Source organism: Callorhinchus milii, unplaced genomic scaffold, assembly GCF_018977255.1.
Source record: "Callorhinchus milii isolate IMCB2004 unplaced genomic scaffold, IMCB_Cmil_1.0 Scaffold1, whole genome shotgun sequence".
NCBI lineage: Eukaryota > Metazoa > Chordata > Chondrichthyes > Chimaeriformes > Callorhinchidae > Callorhinchus > Callorhinchus milii.
The window spans coordinates 58,197,007-58,221,400 of record NW_024704742.1 but is presented as its reverse complement, the minus strand read 5'-3'; the positions used below and the strand labels follow the sequence as shown (position 1 = coordinate 58,221,400).

General features: G+C 38.9%; 1 protein-coding gene across 1 annotated transcript; it reads right to left on the bottom strand.

Annotated features, from left to right (window-relative positions):
• Positions 1–778: 778 nt before the first annotated feature.
• LOC103187409 lies at positions 779–14,835 on the bottom strand. Its single transcript, XM_007906897.2, has 11 exons — positions 14,723–14,835; positions 13,284–13,531; positions 11,791–11,959; positions 8,895–9,096; positions 8,107–8,237; positions 6,725–6,900; positions 5,384–5,538; positions 4,549–4,755; positions 3,703–3,797; positions 1,254–1,378; positions 779–1,026 (listed from the first exon to the last, which is right to left on the bottom strand). The coding sequence occupies exons 1-11, from the start codon at positions 14,833–14,835 to the stop codon at positions 779–781; spliced, it is 1,869 nt and encodes a 622-aa protein (XP_007905088.2).
• Positions 14,836–24,394: the final 9,559 nt, after the last annotated feature.

Sequence of the window (24,394 nt, the reverse complement as noted above, 5' to 3'; positions counted from 1 at the left end):
CATTTGATATAGCGCTTTTCACGTATTCAATATAACTTTTATATTGTTATAAAGGATGACATCTGACTGAATGACCTTCACTTGTGATGTAATCAAAACAATGTTTGAATTATAGCTGTGGTGTAAATTTCCAGCTTGTTCTCTGGTGGGGTGCTGTTCTAAACTCCCTCATCTGGAACTAAATCTTGTACAAAAAAATCCATCAAGAGTTCAGTTCAAGATAACTAGAACTGCATCCTTACAGGCCTTGGATCCAAGGTCAATCTTCCATTTCATTAAGTTCTGTTGCTGGGAAACTGATGCTCAAGCAGCTGCCTTCCCAAACTGGAAAGAAAATCAGGAGAGACCTTGTGCTGCTTTTGGGACACTCCCTGTTCAGCTAAAAGACATTGGAGCAGCAAGTCTCCAAGCTGACTTCAGTGAAATGGGTAATAAGTAATTTTTATCTGGTCAGCTGGGTATCTAATGACACATGCAAACATGATAATGGTACCATGTTTAAGAACAGTCTAGTATGAAGTGCAGAATATTGCTAAATTGCAGTTCTAAACAAAAGGGAAATAGATTGAGCTGAACACAAAAAATGTAGTTGTGCAATACTAAAGGTTTTTAATAATAAGGAACAATACAACAATTTTTCAATCCTATTAAATTCTAGCAACAGTTTTAAACTATATTTTCAATAAATATCCAATTTTTGTGACTATTTTATGACTTGCTCTATTTTAGTGGAGCAATCAGTCAATGTAAGAAGACTAAAAATGTGGCTATTTAGAAATTACCCTGACCTAAAATTAGAATTGTCCTCATCCTCACTACTGCTGGCTTCTCCAAACAAGTTCTCTTTTGAACTCAGTTTCACTGTGTCCTTCGACATCAGCTTAAGTACAATGAGGGCAGGGTTGTCGCTCATGCCAAGAAGAATATTATTATCTTCGAAGGCCAAGGACATGCACCGGATCACACTATCGGGAGTAAAAATGGACTGGACTGTGCCTTTTTCGAGATCCCATAGACTCACATCGTCTGAGAAGAAAACGAGAGAAGGAAATAATAAATATTAAAATACTTTCATATGTTAAGGAAAATACAATTTCACTTATTTTTTTCTTCGATATCCTGAGTGTTCAAGCCAATTGTAGCACTTCTGGTGAATAAGTGCACACCCTGCAAAATATTTTCACACCCTGATATTTTCCCACAATATTATGTACAGTTGTGTAAAATGTTATATTAAAATTAAATTCACATACCTGCCAGAATCACAGCCTTTGTTCCATTATCTGTCAGATGCACTCTACTATTCATATTTAGGTTAAACTTTTCATATCCTGAAATAGTCTTGTGGCCTTTTCTGAATGGATCCCATACTTTCAGTCTTAAAGCAAAGCAAACAAAACTCATCTACTGAAAGGCTGTCATTTGCTCAAAGCAACAGATCACCACGATAGCAAGCAAACACAAATCTGGAAACAAACTACCTGATTGTTACGGCTGTAAAAAAATTGAGAGCTGTGATTTTAACACACACCACAATATTTTATAACTCCCACAACTTTTTATGGGACAATGCTGTGTGCAATTGGCTGCTGTGTTTCCCCCACAAAATACACAATCCACTTTACAATATCTTCGGTGAAGCACTTTGGGACTTCTCAACGACTTCATTAGGTCCTATTGCCAACGCAAGGATTATTATTATTCTAATACCAATAGGTGGCACCACAGGACAATTCACTCCCAAACAAGAGATACTCTACTGGAATTTCATTTATAATTTACTGTATGAATTTGTTTCTATTATTTTATTTAGGCAGTCATTACTGACTAAATCCAAGTCAATTAGTTTTTTTTAACTTTTTGAATACTTATTTGATTCATCCCGTTTACGGCTTAATTTTCACCTTGAGACATCTTCATAAACGTGATAGGTGCTATATTAAATGCAAGGATTATTAATATTATTATAACTTAATAAGCCTTTTGAATGTCAATCACTGATTCTTGTTGAATTACATCTTTAATATTTATTTCATTTTATAAATAGTAATAAAGTTGATTGGTTAAAAACAAAAATTAAAGTCAACAACAAAAGGTAAGCACAAATAAGATCTGGAAACAGTTGAAATAAAATTGGTGTCCTGTACATTTTTACTGATCATTTTTTAAAATGATACAACAACAGCATTTATATTTATTTAGGGTCTTTCACGTTGGGAGGCTGTTTCAAAGCACTTCACACAACTCACTGGAAGCCCAAGTCTTGGGAGGGAGGGGTGTGGAGAAAAGAGCTGAGGAAAGCGGAGTGTGGCTAAAAATGCAGTCAATGGGATAGGCCTTAAGGTAGAATTTGAAGGTGGGTAGGGAGGTGACAAGGTGGAGGAACTCTGGCGTGGTGTTCCAGAGAGCAGGTCAAAATGGTTGCAAGTTTGCCCATCATTGATGGACGAGGGAATGTCCGGGCAGGAGATCGCATAGACCATGGAAGCATTTGAAATCGAGAATGTTGAATATGATCTGCTGAGGGATGGGAAGCCAGTGGAGCCGAGTGAGAATAAGGGCTGATGGGTTTGCGGAGCCTCACGAGGGATGGGACACAGGCTGCAGAGTTCTGGATGGGATGCAGCTTGTGTAGAGAAGAGCAGTGGAGACCTGTGTGCAGGCCATTGGAATAATCGAGCCTGGAGATGATGAAGGAGTCTATGAGGGGTAGGCATTGAATAGTCTGTTGACATATACTGTCTACCATAGAGAATAGCTAGTTTAAGAAAACACCAGAGCTGTCAGAATCCATATCTCAGCAAAATTTGATGCTTTCAGGATAGAGAAAGAACAATGAAGATAAAACTGGGCAAAATTAAAACAGTTCAGCTAAGTGTAAGATGGCTGGTCGCTTGACTAGAGCTGCTTTTCTGGTACCTTATCTTTGACTCGCACTCTAGAACAGTNAAAAAAGGATTTTTTTTGAAAAAAATAAAATCTTGAAACTTATTAACAATGTTTTCAGAATTTCCAATAAATTTAGGATACAGAACAGGTAGATGCAGGGTAAATCTAATCTACCCTAACAATGTGCCTCAATCCAAGCCTCAGAAGGCTGTTAAATAAACAATAACTACTTGCATTAATATAGCGCTCTTTATGAAGGATGACATCTTGGAGCAATTCACAGTGGGAGGGCTGGACGCCAAACAAGTGAGGAGGGGGAAACAACCATAGGCATGGTCAAAGAGATAGGTTTTAAGGTGTGATTTAAAGAAAGATAGAGAGAGGTGGCAATGTGGAGAAATAGAGGCAGGGAATCCCAGCAGTCAGGAATGTAATGAAGGCTCGAACACATATGGTGGTCAGGAGAGAAAAAGGATACACAAAATAAAAGATAAAAGAATCCTTTAATTTAATATAGCACCTTTCACGTCTGCAAATGGTCGTGAGGGATTTTAAAGAGAGCAGGAAGCTCATTTCAATATGGCATAACCTCTTTCTATTATAGAACGTCTCTAGGCTTCACTACAGTGTATCTTTCCTATCTGTTTGTGGTGAGGCATGGCTGTGGGTTGGAGGAAAGCCTATCTGTTGGGATCAGTGTAATTAAAGCTGCTGTCTTTTGTCATGTCTCTGAATCTTTCTGGGGCAGTGAAACAATAGAACTGTCAAAGCATAATGGAAACAATAGGACTGTCAAAACGTTGCCACAATTACCTGTTTGCTTCCATGACACCGTACACAATTCGATCAGCCCCATCCATGATCGCACTGCAACACACGTCGGGTTCATTTCTTAACCTCTTGGTGACCTGAACACAGAATGTCAATAAAAATATCGCTTTTAATTTCCAAAGATGAATGGTAAATGTGTGTACAGTACCACAATTTATATGCACAGGTATTTACTTAATAATAATAATATTCCTTGCATTTGACATAGCGCCTTATCACATCTTCGAGACGTCTCAAAGCGCTTCACAGAATATACTGTAAAGTTAATTGACTGTATATTTTGTGGGCGAAATGCGGCAGCCAATTGCGCACAGCAGTGTCCCACAAACAGTCGTGGATTGAGTGACCATATTAATCTTTTTTAAAGGGATTAATTTATCTCTTTATACGTTTTGTGTATAAAGAGACAGTCACACACACAATATAATGGAAAGAGAGTAGAGAGAGAGAGAAAGTTACTTAATCATAAAATAGCATGTTATTTTATGAAATAAATAGCATGTTATTGATGGAAAGTGAATCAATAGTTTAACATCCATCATTCAGTGTGTTACTAAATCATACAGACTAGGGAGGTAACCTGGATTCTGTCCTGTACTGTGATAGTTAGTTGATCTCAGCTGGAATAGTGAGGGGAGTCTACAATTGTTCTGCATTTTTAGGTTGAGTGGAGGAAAGTGGTAAATAGACAGTAACTTTAAAGCTTACCCGAGGAGCAATTTTTCAGCCCTTACGTGCCTCACCAGCCAAAAATATTTTCTATTTACAATATCAAAACTCTGTAGAACGCTGCCGAATGTTGTATTACAGTATATACATTGATATTACCTTACCAGTGTGCAGGTTCCATAGAGTGACATAACTCACTTTCTGAACTTCATTGTAATTTGAAAGCACCAGGTAGCTGCCACTGTGTGTCAGTGCAGCACTGTGCAAGAAAAGCATTGACCTCCTGTCCTCGAGGGTGTGAGTGTGAGACTTGGTGTCCAAGCTGAAGACTGTGAGGTGATGTGCAAAATAGGAACAGACAATTATCTGAAAGAAAGATTCCAGTTGAAATCAGAATGTGGTATTCTTCACAGTTAAGTGCTCTGAGACCCTACTCTGCATGGAGGGTGCTATATAAGTGTAAGTTGTTGTTGTAAAATACTGCTTTCTTCTTTCCTCCTCTGCTAACTCTAGACCTTTTAGCACCATATAATACCTACTTTTAGCATGACCCTGTTTAAAAAAGGACTGAACCACTTAAATGGGTCAAATACTTTTCATTATACTGCGATATATTGAAGCATGATTCCTTTATAATATATAAATTTAGATTTTGTTCAATCTCTGAATTTCTGATCTTGCAATATCTACCTTTAGTCCAGTGGCATGTGACCACAAACTCCAAAAGTGGACTGCTGGCATATGAGTTGGAGTGCAGGTTAGTGCAATATCGTCTTAATTTAACCAACAAAAATCAGAATTAATAATAATCTTTACATTTGGTACAACACCTTATCATGTCCAGCTCTGGATCCCTCCTTCCATTAGTCCAGTAGTCCAGTTAGCCAGGGTTTTAGTGTATATAAATAATGTTACTTGGACTTTTTTCAAAATCATACCATAACATTTCTGGGGTGAAACGGAAGCTGGGAGTTTACTGTAATATGTTTCTCACCTTCTCATTCCCACTTAGCAGGTACTGATCAATACTGTTTGTTTTCTCATCAGCAAACTGCTGCAATCTTTCTATTTCTTGCCTCACGTCCTTCTCGTGCCTCCTCTTCCGAGCTGTCTTTGTCTCATTACGCTTTTCCCAGGGCGTGAGATACACTGAAATTACACAGATGCACAGACAGAATTGTGTTATTATTTTTATATATAGGAAAATCAAGTCAAGCTACCCTGACCTGTGAGCAGCACAATACTCACTCCACAGCTACCCTTCAGGTCTGTTGTTTTGGGCTCAGGCTACCCTGGTATTCAACATTAGCAGTCCCAGGTGTACTGAGTAACTCTTCACCCCACTTTTATAATCATGTCACACCAAAAGGAAGGGAACACCAGGCAAGCTGGGCAAGCATTGGCACTGACACTACTCTTCTGCTAAAGCCAGAGGATTTCTCAGCCTCCTCCTCACCTCATTGCAAACTAAATAGAAGTAGAAGATGGAAATGAATCACTTATTAAGCCTTTCGAATGTTAATCACTGATTCTTGTTGAATTCCATCTTTAGTAGTTATTTTCTTTCCTGAATATTACAAAGACGTGAATAAAGTGTGATTGGTTTAAAAAAAAGTAAAGTCAACAGCAAAAGCCAAGTACAAATTAATAAGATCTTGAAACTGTCTAAATAAAATTGGTGTACTGTGGAATTCTTTTTACTGATTATCTCCTAGGATGATACAACAACAATAATTTACATTATGTAGCTTCTTTCATGTCGGGAGCATGTTTCAAAGGGCTTCACACAGCTGACTGGGAGTCCAAGCTGGGAGAGGGGAAAGAAGAAAGGGGGTGCAGGGGAGTATCATAAAGCTTGGTAGAAATGTAGAGCACAGACATAATAATATTAATAATAATGACAATTAGTATTAGTGTGTAATCCTTTCATTTCATATAGCTTCTGTACCACATTATTGAGACCTCTCAAACCATTTCACAAAAAAAGTGTGTGTGGTTAGTGACTGTTTATTTGTAGGCAAATATGACAGCCAATCTGCACATAGCAATGTCACACAAACAACCATGACGTAAATGATCAATATTATCTGTGGGAATATTTCACTATATCTAGCAGGTTGTTAGGAATCTCATTTATGGCATATCTGTCTACAGCATCAAGTAGCAGGTTATACCATAGCTATTACAATATGGATAGCCTATTCTCACTATACAATACTAAGCATCTTTGCAGTCATAATAATCTATCTTTCTTGACATGCTATTTAGTTCCAACATTTTCTGACGACCTTCACTGCAGATTTCCAGCCTGTGTATCTCCATGAAACATCTTTACCTCCTGATCCTTCTATATCTCTTGATTTTCTTTTGCACAGGAGTTCCTTGTACAGATTGTCCATTGAAGTCACATGAGAAGGAAGACTATTCGATAAGGACATATCGTCTTTGTACACAGGACGAATCCGATTCTCCATAATTCCAGTCTTCAGGTTCCAGATAATGAAGTGATCTCTTTTGACAAACAAATCACAAGCATTGTTATACAAATATACACATTAGAGTCAATTGCTTATTAAGAAGATCAGGGCTATCAGTGCTAGGGAATGGAAGAAGGATTTCTTCTACCTCCTAAAGCAGTATAAAGCTCCTTCTACTATAACAAAACAAAAGGGTCTATGTTCAACTTGGTTCCCTCACTGTAGCTAGCTACTTTAATCCATTCTCTCGTTATTTTCCTATACGCTTTATTATATATTTTCAAGTATTTATTCAATACCCTTTTAAGTATTGTTGTCAAGCGCTGAGAGGCACTACCCCACGTGAAGTGCGCTATAAAAAATGGAAGTTGTTGTTGTATAGCTTAGACTCTAACAGACATGTGAGATACACAGCACAGAGCTGCATAGTTTATTTGTGTGTAATATTGGAAATATAGTAATAGCATACAATGAACAGGATCAATGAGAACTGTTTTTGTTGCTAACTCTGGCCTTCTTTTAATAAAAAGCCTAAACATAGTATACTTGCAATACCTATTCCAAATATTTCTTGCAGAGTGATGTAAAATGTATTGTCTGATACAAACAGATGGAAAAAATATGAAACCTTGTAAGACATTGTAGGTGGAAACAATCTGTCATGTCAAACAGTGCTCTAAAGATACGAATCGGATGGAACATGCCATCTCAGCAGTTAGAACATTTGCCTCGCAAGCGAGAGATCTAGGTTCGATCTCCGGCAGGGTGAAATATTGGGCAAATTTCCTTACTCCACACGCCCCTGTTTGCCAAGCAGTAAGTAGGAACTCAGTTGTTAGTCGATTGATGGATCACTTTTTCGGAGGATAATAATTCCTTCAAAAAAAATTTGTCACTTCAATCCATGGCTGTTTATGGGACACTGCTGTATGAAATTGGCTGCTACGTTTCGCCCACAAAATATACAGTCAATTCACTTTACAGTATATTCTGTGAAGCACTGTGATATGTCTCGAAGATGTGATAAGGCGCTACGTCAAATGCAAGGATTACTATTATCTAATCTGTTGCCTGAATATTGTACAAGATCTAATGTTTCACACTTACATCCAAAAAAAAATGCATTTTTATTAGCCGGAGACCTAGAATCAACATAGATAATGGATCTTGGCAGTTTTCATTATGACTCTCAGCCTGCACTGCATTACATTCATTATGTATTCATCAAAGGTATCCCCACCTGTTTTCTGATATCCCTAGAAGCAGATCTCCTTCCAGGATCTTATATTCATGTTTAAAACTCGGCACAATGTACAGGGAAGATATTTTCTTTAAGTATTTCTTCTTAAGGAGATCATACACCAACAGGGTCTGAAGAACACACAAGGTAAACAGTGAACACTTCATTCTGGAAAGCAGAAAGTAACCAGATTGTTAAACAGCTAATCTGCATTCAATAGTCAGACACAAGTGGGAGAAATTCTACTTAGGTCTAGATTTACTCTATGAAAAGTTCTGGATAATCCAGGATGTGGCTAATCGTTGAATTCAGTCTTAACTTTAAAATTGTTTTCTTGTAGTTCTTATATCAATGTCAACTCTTACAGTTCAAATATACTGTGCAATAGTATCCATACAACTGCTGTGTCTACATTTAGTTGAAAAAGTACTGGTTGATGAAGTTGGAATTATTATTGGCATTTCACCTCACATTTCACCTGATGTAAACTGAGTTTTGAGTTTTCTCAGAGATTTGAACATGATGCATAATTTGAGCCATCAGCAAACAACTGAGAACTAGCAACTGAGCCATCAAAGTCATTCCTAACCCCACTTCTTTAGTTCTTACCCAATATCTCATCAGATCGAAAGTCAAAATGGTGTACCACAGATTGCATGTTGAAAATTTAGTTGATGTCAGGATGTATTTTTCCATCAGCAACTTTTACCGGTTTCATCAGCAGTGGCTCTTCAACCCCATTGTCCAGTGAAAGGAAATAAGAGGACAGACATACTTAGGTTAAATACCTGGAAGATAGGCCGATGTGTTCCAGTGAAAGTGACTGTGCCCTTGTCTGAAAGGATGTACAGCTTCATATCCTTCACCAGTACAATGTCTGTACTCTCAAACAGACCTCTTTCTACTCGGACAGGAAGCCCTTCGCACTTTGAGTTTCTTATGTTCCACACAGTAAAGGTTTCAGCATTCAAGCCTCTGCACACTACGTAGCTGCAAAAAAAATCTTAAACAATAAAAAAACACAACACCTACATTTCCCTTTCATTTGCTTCTAGAATTTTTCCCAAACATTCTTTAGCAAAAAAAATGAAGTTAGTAATAAAGGCTCCATTGATCACGCAGCTGTGGTGAAGAGAAAGGCACAATCTTAGGTGTGATTGTTTCTAATCGTATTCTTTATACAGAACCCTGCAGGGGGGCTTCGAATTTCGAATAAAGTGCAAACAAAATCCTCACCTCCCATTATCCTAGATCAACTAGCCACGAGTTGCTAGATAAATTGCATTTATCTAGCGGCTTTCACATCAGGAGGACATCCCAAGGTGCTGGATAGTGAAGGGTTTGCACTTAAGCTGTGGGCTAGGAGTCAAGAGGGGTGGAGGGCAAGGGGGATGGTGGTAGGAAGTGGGTCCTGTAGCTCAATGGTTAGAGCACTCGCTTGGGCAAGTTTCCTTACTCCACATGCCTAATAATAATCCCTCCAAAACCAAAAACAATAATAAATTGGTCATTTTCAATCTACGACTGTTTGTGGGACATTGCTGTGCGCAAATGGCTGCCGCGTTCGCCCACAAATATACAGTCAATTCACTTTACAGTGTTCTGTGAAGCGCTTTGGGACGTCCTCCCGACATGAAAAGCGCTATATCAAATGCAAGGATTATTATTATTATAAGATGACTGATGGCGCAGTCAAAAAGGAAGGTTTTGGCAGGCCTTGAAAGAGGCAAGGGAGGGGCAAGGTAGAGGGGTCCAAGGATGGAGTTCCAGAGGGTGAGTTCAGAAAGGCTAAAGACCTGACCTCCAATGGTGGAGCAGGCAGGGGGGGCAGTGGGGGGGGACATAGAGCAGGCCAGTACCCGCTGAATGGAGAGAGTGGATAGGTCGGTAAGGTTTCAGGAGGACACACGGTGTACACTGCACAGCAAATTCCCTGTTGAAAATTTAGTTGATGTCAGGACATCCTTTTCCATCAGCAACTCACCCTCTAAGGAAAACCAGGCTGTAACTATCAGTCACAATGGACATTTGGTCTCCTTGTTGAACATTCAATGTGTTATAATAGGCTTCTCAAATTAAACTCAATAATTACAATCAGAAATTTTATAGAAACATTTTTAACAGAAGCAGTGAGTTGGTAAATACTTATTGTACAAACTCTTTCAACAAGGAATTCTATCTTAATTTATTGACATCCATATGTATATAAGCTATGATTGGGGTATATTTTGACTTTTCTTTGAAAATATATATTTATTTATAAACAGAAATCCAAAACAAACACATCTTCTGTTACAATTTTTCCCTTCTTCCCGATACAAAAAAACATTCCGTTGTTTACGGTATATTCCTTCACCACACATAAGTTGTGCACACGTTTTTTGGGATGCTCCCTTTAAAACCTGTGTACACCACCCCCATGTGCGCGCCCACACACGCACTAATAAGACGCACTTGCCACTTTCAGAAGGTGCCCCGATGTGCACCACGTGCACATGTTTACTGTGCAATACATTTTTGTGATGCTCTTTGGTTACATCTCGAGTGTCCTTCTGTACACTTACTTCAGTCAGTTTTGGGTGCCCTCGTGGGGTATCTGGTGGGTGTGCCCTCAGCGGGCTTGTTTCGGAGCGGCTCCTGCCAGAGTCAGGCCCCATTTGGCATTTGCTGTGGTTGAGCCAAACTTCAGCTTGTCCCTCAGTATATAGTCCCTGATCCTAGAGTGTGTGAGCCTGAGGCAGGCCCTCACTGTCCCCTTATTCTGCCAGAAGAACACCTGGTTTCGGGAATGCCAAAGTGCCTCCTTTACCGAGTTTATGATCCTCCAGGCACTCTCGATGAGGGTTTCGCAGTGAGTGCCCGGGAACAGGCCGTACAGCACCAAGTGCCGTAACAGCGGGACCCAAGGGACAAACCGTAAGAGAATCCATCCCATCTTTTTCCAAACCGCCTTTGCGTAACAACACTCCAGGAAGATGTGGTCCACGGTTCCAGGCCTCTGCAGCCGGCCTGAGGGCAATGTGCTGACTGGGCCAGATCTCAACTGTGCATGCAAGCCCTGGGGTGGGGGCGGGGGCCTTTTATCGCCAGCCAGGCCATGTCCTGATGGTTGTTGGTCAGGACCAGTGACAAGGTGTTTAGCCAGACGTATCTGGCTGTCGCCGAAGGGTACCTCCGGATCGGGTCTACCCTCTCCCCCTTTCGAACTGTTTCGACTACATGCCGCATGGATCACTCGGTGATTGCGTGGGGGTCTGGGATGGTGTTCTTCAGGACATTATCAACATAGGATAGGTGGTTCAGCACGGTCCAACTGTGTGGAGTGATTGGGGTATATTTTGGCAGATTAGAGGAAATATAGGAAACAGGAACTGGAGGATACCACTCAACTCACCAAGCCTGTTTATTAGATCTTGACAAACCTTTTAATTACAATGCCTCCTCCCGCTTTCTACATAAAACCATAATACCTCTACTGCACAAACTTTGCAAAAATGCTTTGCTAAGAGCTAATAAAGCTATTTTACTAGCGATGTCTGGATGTCTGACTACAATTTTTTTGTTAAATACAGTGCACAGAACTTCAACGAGGAGGAAAACAGTTTCAAAGCTGTGATAATTCATGGCAAAATGAAGAATTTCCTAATATTAATTCAATACCGTGATTGGTTTTCCCGCACTAACCTGGGATAGTTCTTCATAGGAAAAATTTCCTCAATCCCTTTTGTTTTCTTCATCTTAGTCACGTTGACATTCAAAGATTGATCATTTATTTTAGAAGCCAGATTCCACACTCGCAGGAAGCTCTCTCCTTTGCAGACAGCCAGGCAGAACCGCAAGTCAAAACATACACCTAAATTTTTGGGATATCAATTATTCAACTGCATATATATTTATCATATCTAATAGTAATCATTTAGTACTGCGGTACAGTTTTGTAGGAGTGTTTTGGCAATCTAACCCAAGAGGCCATTCTTCATGTTGGACCTTGGTAGTGAGTGTCAATATATTGTATACTCAAGGAAGGCATTATAGCCAAACAAAAGCTGTCCTCATCCAATGTTCACACAGACAAACTTCAAGCAGGGCTCTTCCTAGTCCAGGAAGAGGGAGACCGGTTGTAGCCCTGGTAGCATAAACTAACTAAGCACAGAGTACGGATGCTCCAAATAACCAAACTTTATAAATTGTTTCAACATTTGCTGCAGGAAACATTTTTTAACTATTGAATATTAAACATTCAGCATTGTCTTCAAGTTTTCAGAATAACAGAAAAATATCTACCAACCCTTCTTGTCCATTCATTGGACAAACAGTATAAAACGTGATTCCTTCTGCCTTTTATCACAATGCTAGAAGGAAACATGGACTTTCCTGAATATCTTACAACACTCTTAAATCTAGATTGAAAAATCTTTTGACAAGCTACAATGTAACATGCTATCCGTACCACACTATCTCAATCCATAATGTAACAGAGCTGTATAATCGTCACAGTTGCTTTACTCCTCCTCCAGGATGCATTCTAATGGGAAGATCCTTATTTTTGTTTAATTTAATAAAATAAACTATTTGAAACAAGTCCTTTTGCATGAATATATACTGATCCTATCTGATGCACACATAAACAACTCATGGAGCTAACCTCACACACTGTGTGATTGTCTACTTATTGTTTAAATGTGGCATTTCAAAGAAACCCATGTAAAATCCTCCAGCAAACAAAAAACAGGCAAACTCCCACCCATCCCACCCGATTATTTATGTTGGTTCCAGCAACAGGGTAGACAGGCGATTCTCTCCAGATCTCAGGCAATATCATCAAAAGTACCCACAAGGTGTCCAAGTACAACCTGCTGCCAGTGCTTCCTTCCTTAATCGGGAGTGCCTGGCTTCTGCTTGGTGCCTTAACCTCATGATTTGTTTGTGAGTTATTCCATGTTTTACCAGATGTTGCAGCTTCATTGTTCTTTACCAATGTGCTGCCACCTCTTAAGATCAATTTGTATTCAGTTCTAACCATTTCTTCCTATATGGTTTGGATAAATGATTCCCTCACCTCATATAAGCTGCTGATGATCTGTGATGTTGGCTTTTGCAAGCATTGGTACTGGAGAGTAAAATCACTGTATGCAACACATATAGACAATTGAATATCTCCATGAAAGCTCACTTGCCTGCAATAGCTATAGAAGAGAACTTGGCCAGATGCTTATGTTCTTCTGTTTCTAAGTTCCATGAGATGATCTCAGTGATGTTTGTCTTAACACAGGAGCACAGAGCCACAATATGAGAACCCAAGTGGTTTACAGATAAGATGGAGATGTGATCATTGCAGCAACCTTTCACTGTGCGGATGTATGCAAAGTCCTGTATGCTAAACAACTCAATATGAATTATTTCTCGGACTCTCAGATAGGGGTACCTGGAATAAAGCATTCCAAAAAAGCAAAATATTAATCCACTATATGTAGCCAGGTAGTCTTTGGCTATTGGTAAACTTACAGACCTAGGATCCTCTGCTTGGTGAATTTAGTGAAAGTGGTGTGGTGCAAACATGGAATAATACATGCTCTCCACTCAGGTCAGTATACTTATCATCAAACAGAGAGTCATCCCATAAGATTTCACTCATACTTAAGAGTAGATATTCATACCTAAACCAGTAATCAAAGTCAACTTTGGAACACAATTTTCAATGATAGTAATAATCCTTGTATTTGATATAGTGCCTTATCACATCATTGAGATGTCTCAAAGATCTTCACAGAATATATTGCAAAATGGATTGACTGTGTATTTTGTGGGCGAAACATGTACAGCAGTGTTCTACAAATAGTCTTGGGTTGAGTGACCAAAAAAAAAAGTTTTTTTTTTGAGTGTTTACTACCCGGGGAAGCAATTGGCTTATATATATATATTGATATAATATATAATAATAACCAGTGATATCACATTTTTCAAACAAGATCTGGGCATTTACCATTGAGTAACTCTTCTGGTTAGTGGAAGGTGTATTGTGTATCAAAAGAACCTGAAATTGTTCAGTTTGAGTCTAGAGATTCTACTTAAATCATGACTATGAGAGTAAAAACAAAACACAGTTCCCCGATAAATTATTACCCATTTGTAATATGGTGAATAGGAATAATAATAATAATCCTTCCATTTAATATAGCGTCTTATCATGTCTTCAAGAGATCTCAAAGCACTTCACAGAATATACTGTAAAGTGAAATGACTGTATATTTTGTTTGAAATCCGGCAGTCAATTGTGCACAGCAGTGTCCCAGTCATGGATTGAGTGACCAAATCATTATTATTTTATTTATTTATTTGAAGGGATTATTACTCCCAGAAAAGTGATCCGCTAATCGACTAACAACCAGGTTCCTACTTATTGCTAGGTAAGCAGAGGTGTGTGGAGTAAGGAAACTTATCTAAAGTTTTTCCCTGGCTGGGAATCGAACCAAGCTCCTCTAACTTGAGAGGTGAGTGCTCTAAACACTGAGCTAAAGGACTTCAGTGGAATTTCTGAGCTTCCATTCTATGCCTTTTTTTTATTACTGCACCTCACTTCTCAAGACTCAGTTACAGATATGGAAGAATAATATACCTGCAGACAACTACAAAATACTGGCTAGTCACTGCCACTCCTTGGACGGATGCTGCTTCATCAAAGGCTGATAACTTGGCAACCACTGTTCCCTTTTTAGCACTGAATACCATTGCTTCTTTCGCGCTCCTGACAAAGAGAATAATATTTAGAACAAACAAACGATTAATGCATGACAATCTAAAACAGGTCATCATATGACAATCATATTGTTCACCAAGATGGTTAAAGAGATATTCTCAGCCCATTAAAAAACCTCTAAGGAATGAGTGTCTGATTTGTTAAAGGTTCTTCTTACCCTGACAGAATGCAAAATCCATTCCCCTCTTACTTATTGCTTACCACTGCAGTACACTTCGATAGCCTCCTTGTCTGCTTCTAACTTGTTTGTGTTTCAGCTGCCAGACTCAAAATTATTTCAGGACAACCTGAGACAGCAAGCATTTATAGGAGGAAGTCTTCAAGCAGAGGCATTACTGAGAAGTACTGTACTGATGAAGGACAACACCTAAATATTAATCTATCTTTCATTTTCAGCTATTGGATGAACTGTGGAATTCTAAACCAATATTTTTGTGTTTCAGATTGATTTCCAATATTTATAGTTTTCCTTTTATATTTCTGCAAATTTTGGACTATATTGGGCTTATTCATTAATCAGTCAGTACTATGGACACATATTAGAGTTAACTGTAACAGAGACACAAATCTGATTAGATCCACTCTGTACTTTTCCTCAAATCCATTTCTTTGGCCACTTTCCTTGAATGAAGGAATTTTTTTAAAATTTAAGGAACTCATATCAACTTTCCTCGGTTTTGGAAAAGTTATGAACAAAGAAAATCCAAGAAAATTCAGAGATGTTTATTTCAATTTAAGTAAGTTAATTGATTTTTTATTGAAAATATTCCAGTCCCAATAATTTCCCAATTAATCTTCATCAATTGCCTGCATGACGCAACCCAGAAGATAACCATGAATACATTTGCCTGAGTTGTTTTCTCTAAAGATGAATTATTTAGGTGGTTGTTATATGCACACTATACCAGCACTCATAACTTGTGACTTGACAATGACCCCCGGACACTGTCAGACTCTCATTGACTTTTAAGTTACTTAAGAGTCACAAACAGAATCCAAATGATACATAATTTACACTCAGCTTATTGTATTTAATGGTAAGCGGATCATTTTAGTTTAATTGTATAAGTGGAAGCCATCAATAAATGTCAATTTTTTCATTTGTGTTTTGTGGAAAGAAACTTTTTCCATTTTGAACAAAATAAAACTTGGAAACTTGTCTTTTTTTAAAAAAAAACTAATCTAAGGATGTGGGAGACATTGGCAGAATTTTGGCATTTATTGACCATCCATAGTTGCCGTGAAAAACCATCTCTAACTTATTGATTGCTGAGCCATTTCAGAAGGATTAGGAGTCATCCACAGAATTGGACTAGAATGACTAGTAGGACAGATTGGGTATTGAAGGCAGATTTCCTTCCCTGAGGATTGTCAGGGAAATTGTCATTAGTAAAATCCAGCAGCTTTTGTGGCCAATTTTCTGGTGCTCACACCTTTCCCTCCACTCCCTGCTTGAAGCCCTCCAGCCTAGTTTCTGCCCTGGACGCAGCACTGAGACACCCCCGTCAAAGTTACAAACAACATTCTCTCTCTCTTTCTGTGACCAAAGCTCCTTCTGGCTCCTTGTTCCCCTCCATCCTGCTCACACCCCCACTCCTCTATCTATCCCTTTCACTTGGCTGACTTGGGCCTTCTGCACATCTCTCGACCCCTCTGCTCCACCACTGGAGGTCGTGCCTCAACCACTGCACCCCGAACCTCTGGAACTCCCTGATGCTATCCTATCACATTGGTCCCTCTTTACCCATCTTCAGAACATACCTGAAGACTTTCCTTTTCACCTCCCTTTTCTCCCCAGCTCAGCATCAAACTACGCCATTGTTTAACGCTTTGAGATGCTAATGATAATAGTAAACCTTGCATTTGATATAATGCTTTTCATGTCTTCTAGACGTCTCACAACACTTCACAGAATATACTGTAAAGTGAATTGACTATATATTTGTGGGCGAAACGCGTCAGCCAATTGCGCACAGCAGTGTCCCACAAACAGTTGTGGACTGAAGTGACCAATTTTATTGTTTTGCTTTTCTTGAGGGATTATTATCAGACATGTGGAAGAAGGAAATTTGCCCAAGGTTTCGCTCTGCTGAGAATTGAACCCAGGTCTCTCACTTGCAAGGTGAGCGCTCTAACCACTGATCGTTGCTCGTAGTTAATTCTTCCAACTTTGGGGATCACCCTTGTTGCTCTCTTTTACACCACCTCCAGGGCTTAGGCGCCATCCCCCTCCACTTGTGCTGTGGTGACTGGATCTATCTGCATATTCCAGGAGCAATTTGACCTGAGCATTCTATAGCCTGAGTATGACGTCTGGAGTGCTTAACTCAACTGTTCTCAACTCAATGTAGCACAGCATCCTGTTAGCCTTGCTTATTGCTTTCTCACACTGTTTTGACATAGTGATTAATGAGTCAACTCATACTCCTAGATCTCTTTCAGCTTCCCATCTATTCTTACGTCCTATATTTTGATTTGTGACAGATCCTTTCCTTTCCAACCAGACTATAAGGCAGCAGTTTATATATTTTTTTTACCTTTAAAAGTTTGTTTACTATGGTTGCAGTAACAAACAGCAAACACTTTACACATCACTCACTGAAACGGAGGGCAGGTGTATTTGACAGAAAGCATTAGTTAATTTGAAAGTTCATCTACATTACTGGAGATCTACCCCAACAACCCACCCCCTATGTCATGACTATATGATACCATCTGTTGGATACTGTTAAATTGTTAGGTGAATAGGAAGTTATCACATTCGATCTCCAGCAATAACACAAATGGAATACCATCTTCAATGCTGATCTAATCTGACAGTCTCTGTTACCACAGCAGAATACAGAGATCCACGATAATCTTACTAATGGCCGAAAACTGATAGCTATAACAGCCTAGCAAAGGTTTTCTTTTGTTCTGTAGTGCACTTCTCCACAAAGATAACTGCCCTTCTAATGATCATATTGATGGACATATATTACCTGACTTGCTATCATTCACTAACTGTGTGTGCCATGCTGTGTGCCATGTTCACAATGATGGAATTAAAGATTCTTCCCTTAATCTTGCAGTGCATGAATAAATAAACCAAACGCTCCATATAATGTGGTGAAGAAAAGAGCAAGCTCAGAGGTAAAGATGGTCTCCAATAATGATAATGTACTTTAGTTTGGAGAATAAAGCGAAGTGTTTCAAAGTCACAGGATAGATTCTCTAGAGTTTTTTTTGTGGTCAGACAAGTGTCTGACCCACGGGGAAACCTATTGCCATGCTTAAAAGTACCCAAACCAAACTTATCAAAGTTCAATCCAACCAAACCAAAGTTCCATGCATCCAACAACAACAATAAATTGCATTTATACCATATAGGTCTTTCATGTCAGGAGGATATCTCAAACCACTGAACACTTGAGGGTTTGCACGCAGGAGGATAGTCACGTGTTGGCTGTTAGCAGCAGCTAATTTATAACTAACAGCCTGCTAGAACCATCCATAGACAGTAAAGTGGAACACAGCAGAATAAGCTTCTTATTATCTAATTAATAGAATTATCGTATTATCTGTCTCAAAAAGTAACACCTTATCTTTAGTTTTGAACTGGAGAATAAAGAGAAAAAGATAAATCCAAAACACACCTGTAGGCAAAAAGAACATAATCTTTCACCGAAGTCTGGGACACTAAAATGGAGTGATCTTTATGTATAGGGTCATCCTCTGGGATTATGGTCACCTGGTGCAGCAGACTGCAGGAGTTAACCAAATCAAACACCTGCCAAAATCACAGAAATATTTTCTATGTTAGTTTATTTACCTCCTACTTGTAGATCAGAAAAATTAATATCCATAGCTGTGGGACAATAAAGCTTTAAAATATTGTAACATTCATACATCTTATCCCCCTGAGTTGTGATTTAAATTGTTATCCACCCCCCATTGCACTAAAGTGCTGAAGGTTAAAATGACATAATTTGATGCCTATCAATTATTTCAGGTACCACCCTGTAACCCGGTAACCTAGTGACCACAAACAATTTGACTGTACTGGATTATGTAAGCATTTAACTCAATTTCACTGGTAACGCATTTTCCAGTTGTTAACATCTTATCTGAGGTCTGGGCACTCAGCACTCAGTTGATCAGCAGGGAGAGGAGGGTTCATTGTTTCCTTGCTGTCCTGTAGGTAGAGGAACTTGGGTAAAGTAACGTTACTCTACTGCATTGGTGGCCAACCCATGGCCTGTGGGGCTGTCAAGAATTGGCCCCCCAAATATTCGCACTAGTCTAGGTGAATCTGTTTCAACTAATGCTTTGTTTCCAGTAGCTACTGAGTGGTGATGTTTCTGGTGTGGCCATGAATCAAGAAATATAGTATTCAATCAAGAATATTTATTTGGTTGATTGACCAAAGTGGTTGGCCACCACTGCTCCACTGAATACAAATTTACTTTGATGCAAGTAAACAGTTGGAAGTACAACACAGAGAGGAAACAATACTCAAGGTCAGATAAAATAATTGTAATCTTAGTATTTGATATAGCACTTTCAAGTGAGTCCAGGCTGACTCCTCAAATCAATGGCCTCAAATTAATATATCGTTAAAATATCTCTGAGATTCAAATAGGTTTTTGAAGGGAATGTTATCAGTGAAGGCAGAGGTTTTCAAAAATAATAATAATCCTTGCACTTGATATAGCGCCTTATCACGTCGTTGAGACGTCTGTCTCAAAGTGCTTCACAGGATACATTGTAAAGTGGATCGACTGTGTATTTTGTGGGCGAAATGCAGCAGCCATTTGTGAACAGCAATGTCCCACAAACAGTCGTGGATCAAGTGACTACATTTTTTTTGTGGGGGTTTAATACCCCCAAAAAGCGATTCGCTAATCTCCTCCACACTGACACTTGTCACTGGGCCAGTGCAGTGAGTGTACTCCTGAGCCTCAGGATTGAGAGCCTCAAAACAATCCTGCATGAAATATTAAAAGAAAGTTTTCTTTAGAAATGAAATAGAATGGAAGCTCATCTTGTCTTGTTCACACAAGAACACAAGAAGATGCAGACATTTTTTATTTGTTTAAAAATTCAGATGTTAAAAACATACCCAGACTGAAATGAGTGATAACACTTGACATTGGGGAAATGTTCTAACACTTTTTTTGCTTTGCAAACTTTGTTTCTTTTTGTGGAAGGTTGTGGTGGCCTGACAGAACTGTTTGCCTTCTTGGTTCATATGGGTGTCAGCTTGACTTGTTTGGTAGCACTCTTGCTAGTGGTAATGGCTTCAAATTTCGTATAAGGTCTTGAGCTCTCATTCTAAGTTAACACTCCAATGGAGGGCAAGGAGAGCCAGCACTGCCTTTTGGATGAGACATTAAACTGAGGTCCCATCAGCCTATAATTAGAATCGAAGTTAAAGATCTCATAACAATGTTCGAAAACAGAAGGAAGTTTCTGCTATTGTCCCAGCCACCAATGATCTAAATGAATTAGTTATTTCACCTCATGGTTATTTTTGGGACCTTTGTTTTGCAAAGCTTTTGGGTTTGCCTTCCAAAACATTCAATTGTTGATATCAACTGTTGACAATAATTATTGCAAAGCACTTTGAGACATTGAAATAGACATTGCTATAAAAATATTTTGCTGGGCTACTTCTTTATATCACTGAGAGATGTACTTACTCTAACACAGTGGCTTCCATCGTAGAAGGCCAGCAAGAGTTGCCCATCCAATGCAGATATCACTACTGGAGAATCTAAGGAGTCGTTGACTGCAAAGATTTCTTTTCCGGAATGAATCTCCCAAACTTGTAGGAAGTTGTCCTTAGTAACTGCAACCAGACTGTTATCCATGCAGACAGTGATGGAGTTGATGTTTTTTCCGACTCCATAAACGGTCTGTACCACTTTGCTGGAATTCAGATCCCATATTTTCAGTGTCCCATCTCTGGATGCGGTGACCGCTTGTAGATTCTTCTGGGTTTCTGCTACTGCTGTGATCATGTCTGTGTGACCTGCATAATCAATTGTGCAAGAACTGTACAATTATCTGATCCTTATTTAAAAGTTGCATTTAAATAAAAATAAACATTTAAACACACGTAAGGTGTGTCAGATTTAACATACAAGACTCTATGCCAGAGAAATACTGTGAAGTCTAATTTGCAAGTTGTGCTAATCGTGGGTAACCAAGATATTGGTTCTTATCAACAAGTATCAAACCTTTCCAGGTTTAGAAAAGCAGGGTGAGTCATTTTTGTGAGAGAGTGCACATCCTCTGCTAGAAAAAAGAAAATGACCATACATATGGGCAACTCTCAGATTTGTAAAATAACTATGTCCACTGGGGAGTAATGTGTTTATAGGCCAAGATTTAATATTCCGTACAGCCCGAGAAATAAATTCCCTCTTACCTCCCAGTGTGTCATACAGTAAGCCTCCTGGAGACAGTAGACAGGTGAACGATGGTACAAGAAAAGGAATTGACGACTGGCACTGACTGAGTAGACTCAGGAGGTAGGGATATTTTCTGGGATCATCTGCAGGGAATGTAATGCATATGCCATGTCAGAATTTACAAAGGCCCTCCTAAATTTTGTTTTATAATTAGTATAATTAATATATGTGTTTATCGGAGCGCTTGCAGCAGAGAGAAGAACATGTCGGAATGAAGCTTTAATCTAAGATTTGTATTTGACTCATTTTATTATTCCTTCACATTTCATAATCCATGATTTTATTCCAACTTCACTTCCTCATTGGGTTTGTTGAGAGAACTGATTGTGCTGCGTGTTATACTACCTAGCCAGTACTTTTAAGTGCTTTGGGACATTCTTCTGACTTGAAAGGGAGTATATCAATATAAATTTGTATTGTACTGTCTGTGTATATCACTGTTCTTTATTACCTGGAGTCACTGGTTTATCCTCTGCAATAATTTGCTGGAGACGACCTAAAAGCTGCGAAGCCAACTGACCAGGATCTCGAAGCAAGACTCTTTTGGATAACTGGACAGCTTCACTCAGCAGGTTCAAGTCCTTAATATTCCTGTGTTATAAATATAAAATATTTAAGCCTTTTCTGTTTGATTATTAACTTGCCACTGCACAGATATGCATTCTGAAAAACAAATCACAAATGAAAAAGGAAACATTTTATTCACATTACATTATTTAGAGAATATAAACACAATTTTTAAAATAATAAGCTTTGTATTTGATATAGCACCTTATCACATCAAATTGTCTCAAAACAACATCCAGCTTATGTAAAGTGTAATAATCTCATATTTATAGGTGAATTTTTAAAATCACAGGGTAAGAAAATGGATGCAGACCAGTCAATCTATGTGATATCTGGGATGATTTATGTCGCTTACAACCACTCATAATGAGCTCAATTTGATTAACAACAACAATTTTCATTTATATAGCAGCTTTCACGCCGGGTAACATCTCAAATTGCTTAGATGCTAAGCTGGGAGAAGGTGGGAGGTGACTGTAAGCACAGTCAAAGAGGAAGGTCTTCAGCTGTGATCTGAAAATGATGAAGGAAAGGGGCGAGACAGAAGGATTGAGGGAGTGAGTTCCAAAGTTTTCGGGCATAATGTCTGAAAGCCCGGCCACTGATGGTGGAGCAGAGGGAATGAGGGACAAGCAGGTGGCTGGAGGCAGCAAAGTAGAGGTGGCGAGTGGTGGAGTGGAGAGGAAGCAGATTAGAGAGGTAGGGAAGTGCCATGGCATGAAGAGATTTGTAGACTTGTAAGCTTGAAGTTCATTCATCCTGAGTGCAAATGAATTCAAAAAGATATTGTCAGCTTACCTCTCCTTTAGCATTGCTACTTTTAAGTCTTCCTCCACACTGGTAATGGACAAGCCCCATGCTTTGTGTAATAGAAATTCAAAATTAAAAAGACAGTCAGTTATCAGGGTCGATACCTGATTTGACTTCAGCAGGTGGTAAGGAATTCCATTCAATTTGCGTTGATTGTATACATAGTTCACTTTAGAATCATTTTCGACAACCCAAGCCAGAGGTTGAGTATTCAGCTCTTTCTCGTCAGAGTTGCTTGACTGTCCTGAGATGGTTGTTTGTTTCCCTTGGAAATAGTTTGCTAAAACCATGTGTTGAGACTCTTTGGATATCAGGTACCTTTCTATACAGAAATGATTCAGCACTGAATGGGCCCAGTTCAATGCATAAGTATTGTCTGTCCTCTGTTCTACCAAGTGTCCTCTCAAGTCTCTTTGTAGCTTAATGCAAATCACCAGAGGGACCCTGGAAAGAGATTCATTTTTATATTGGTGGAGCTCCTGCATCACCAACTGGTCCAAAGATAAGAGATCTGTCATTTCATCCAGCGTGATGCCATTTCTCGACAGAGTCACTAACGCTGCCACTTTCTTCACAAGCTCTTCCCCATGTTCTTTTTCCAATCTGCTGAAAATTACTGAATATAGTTGATGTAAATGTTGTGGCAGATATATATCTGTGACTGGGATAGAGGAGCACCAGCGCAGGGACTCGCTGTATGCACACTGGAGGTAGAGAGGTATAGGACAAGCAGAGCAAGCTTCCAGAAGTAAATGCCATTGATCAGCTGTAAGTCTGCGTTGATCTTTCTCTAGCCATCGATTGATCATTTCCTCTACTTCAATGGAACTAAGAGGTGGGATATGAAACACATTCCCATCCTTCTGCTTCTGTGTTTTTTTTAAAAAGGGTTTATTACAAATGTGCTTCACTTTCTTGTTAATTCAATACAAACATTTTGCTAATACCATTGCTTATTTCTTAAGAATAATTCTATAACCTCTGGCTATTGGTGTGCTGAGTGAATGATGGTGATTTGTCCCACATATTGAACTATCAGTCTCAGCTTTGCCATTGTGACCAAATTGCCAAGCAGAATGGGCAAATATAGAGCATGAAGTGGATTAGAAGACTTTTGCACACTTTCTAGACATTGGGCTCAGTGATAGCTATATTATATCTAAAATTAACTCCATATGCACCCTTGAATTAGGAAAATAGCTGTATAATTGTATGTAGTTAGACAAATGGGATAAGGCTCAGTTTCTTTAGCTTCATTTTATGTGCATATTATAGCTTTCTAGGGTAATGTTACAGTAATAAAGTTACTTTTGATAATTAGGCTCTTTTAGTATTCTCGTAAGTCTTTTATTAGTGATACCATCTAAAAGATGAAACATTAAAAACTGAATAATTCAGGAAAACTGCAGTTTAACCAGAGAGTAAATATAAGCATGAATTGCTTCTTTTCCTGATCTGATAGAATTGTGACTATTGCCAATTATTAGAAATTTAAACAAAGCTGCAGTCATTACAAAGTCCAGATTGATCGATTTAAAAGGCTACAAAAAAGCCATTAACCAATTTACAGTTGTTTAGCACACTTAATGAATTACCTTTAATGCTGCCTGACTACCCTCAGTAGATGTGGAAATGATGAAGTAGACATTTTTTGGCAGTTTTTGTGGTAGCCATGAAAGGCTTCGGGCATCATGATCAG

Bases quoted from the DNA above. Each gene is read 5' to 3' on its own strand.
- LOC103187409 (XM_007906897.2), bottom strand. From the start codon at position 14,835: ATGGTATTCAGTGCTAAAAAGGGAACAGTGGTTGCCAAGTTATCAGCC. The intron at 6,901-8,106 runs GTGGGGATACCT...GTTTGTCAAAAG, and splicing joins CTAGGGATATCAGAAAACAG to AGATCACTTCATTATCTGGA. The intron at 1,379-3,702 runs GTAATTGTGGCA...CTTTGCTTTAAG, and splicing joins GGTGTCATGGAAGCAAACAG to ACTGAAAGTATGGGATCCAT.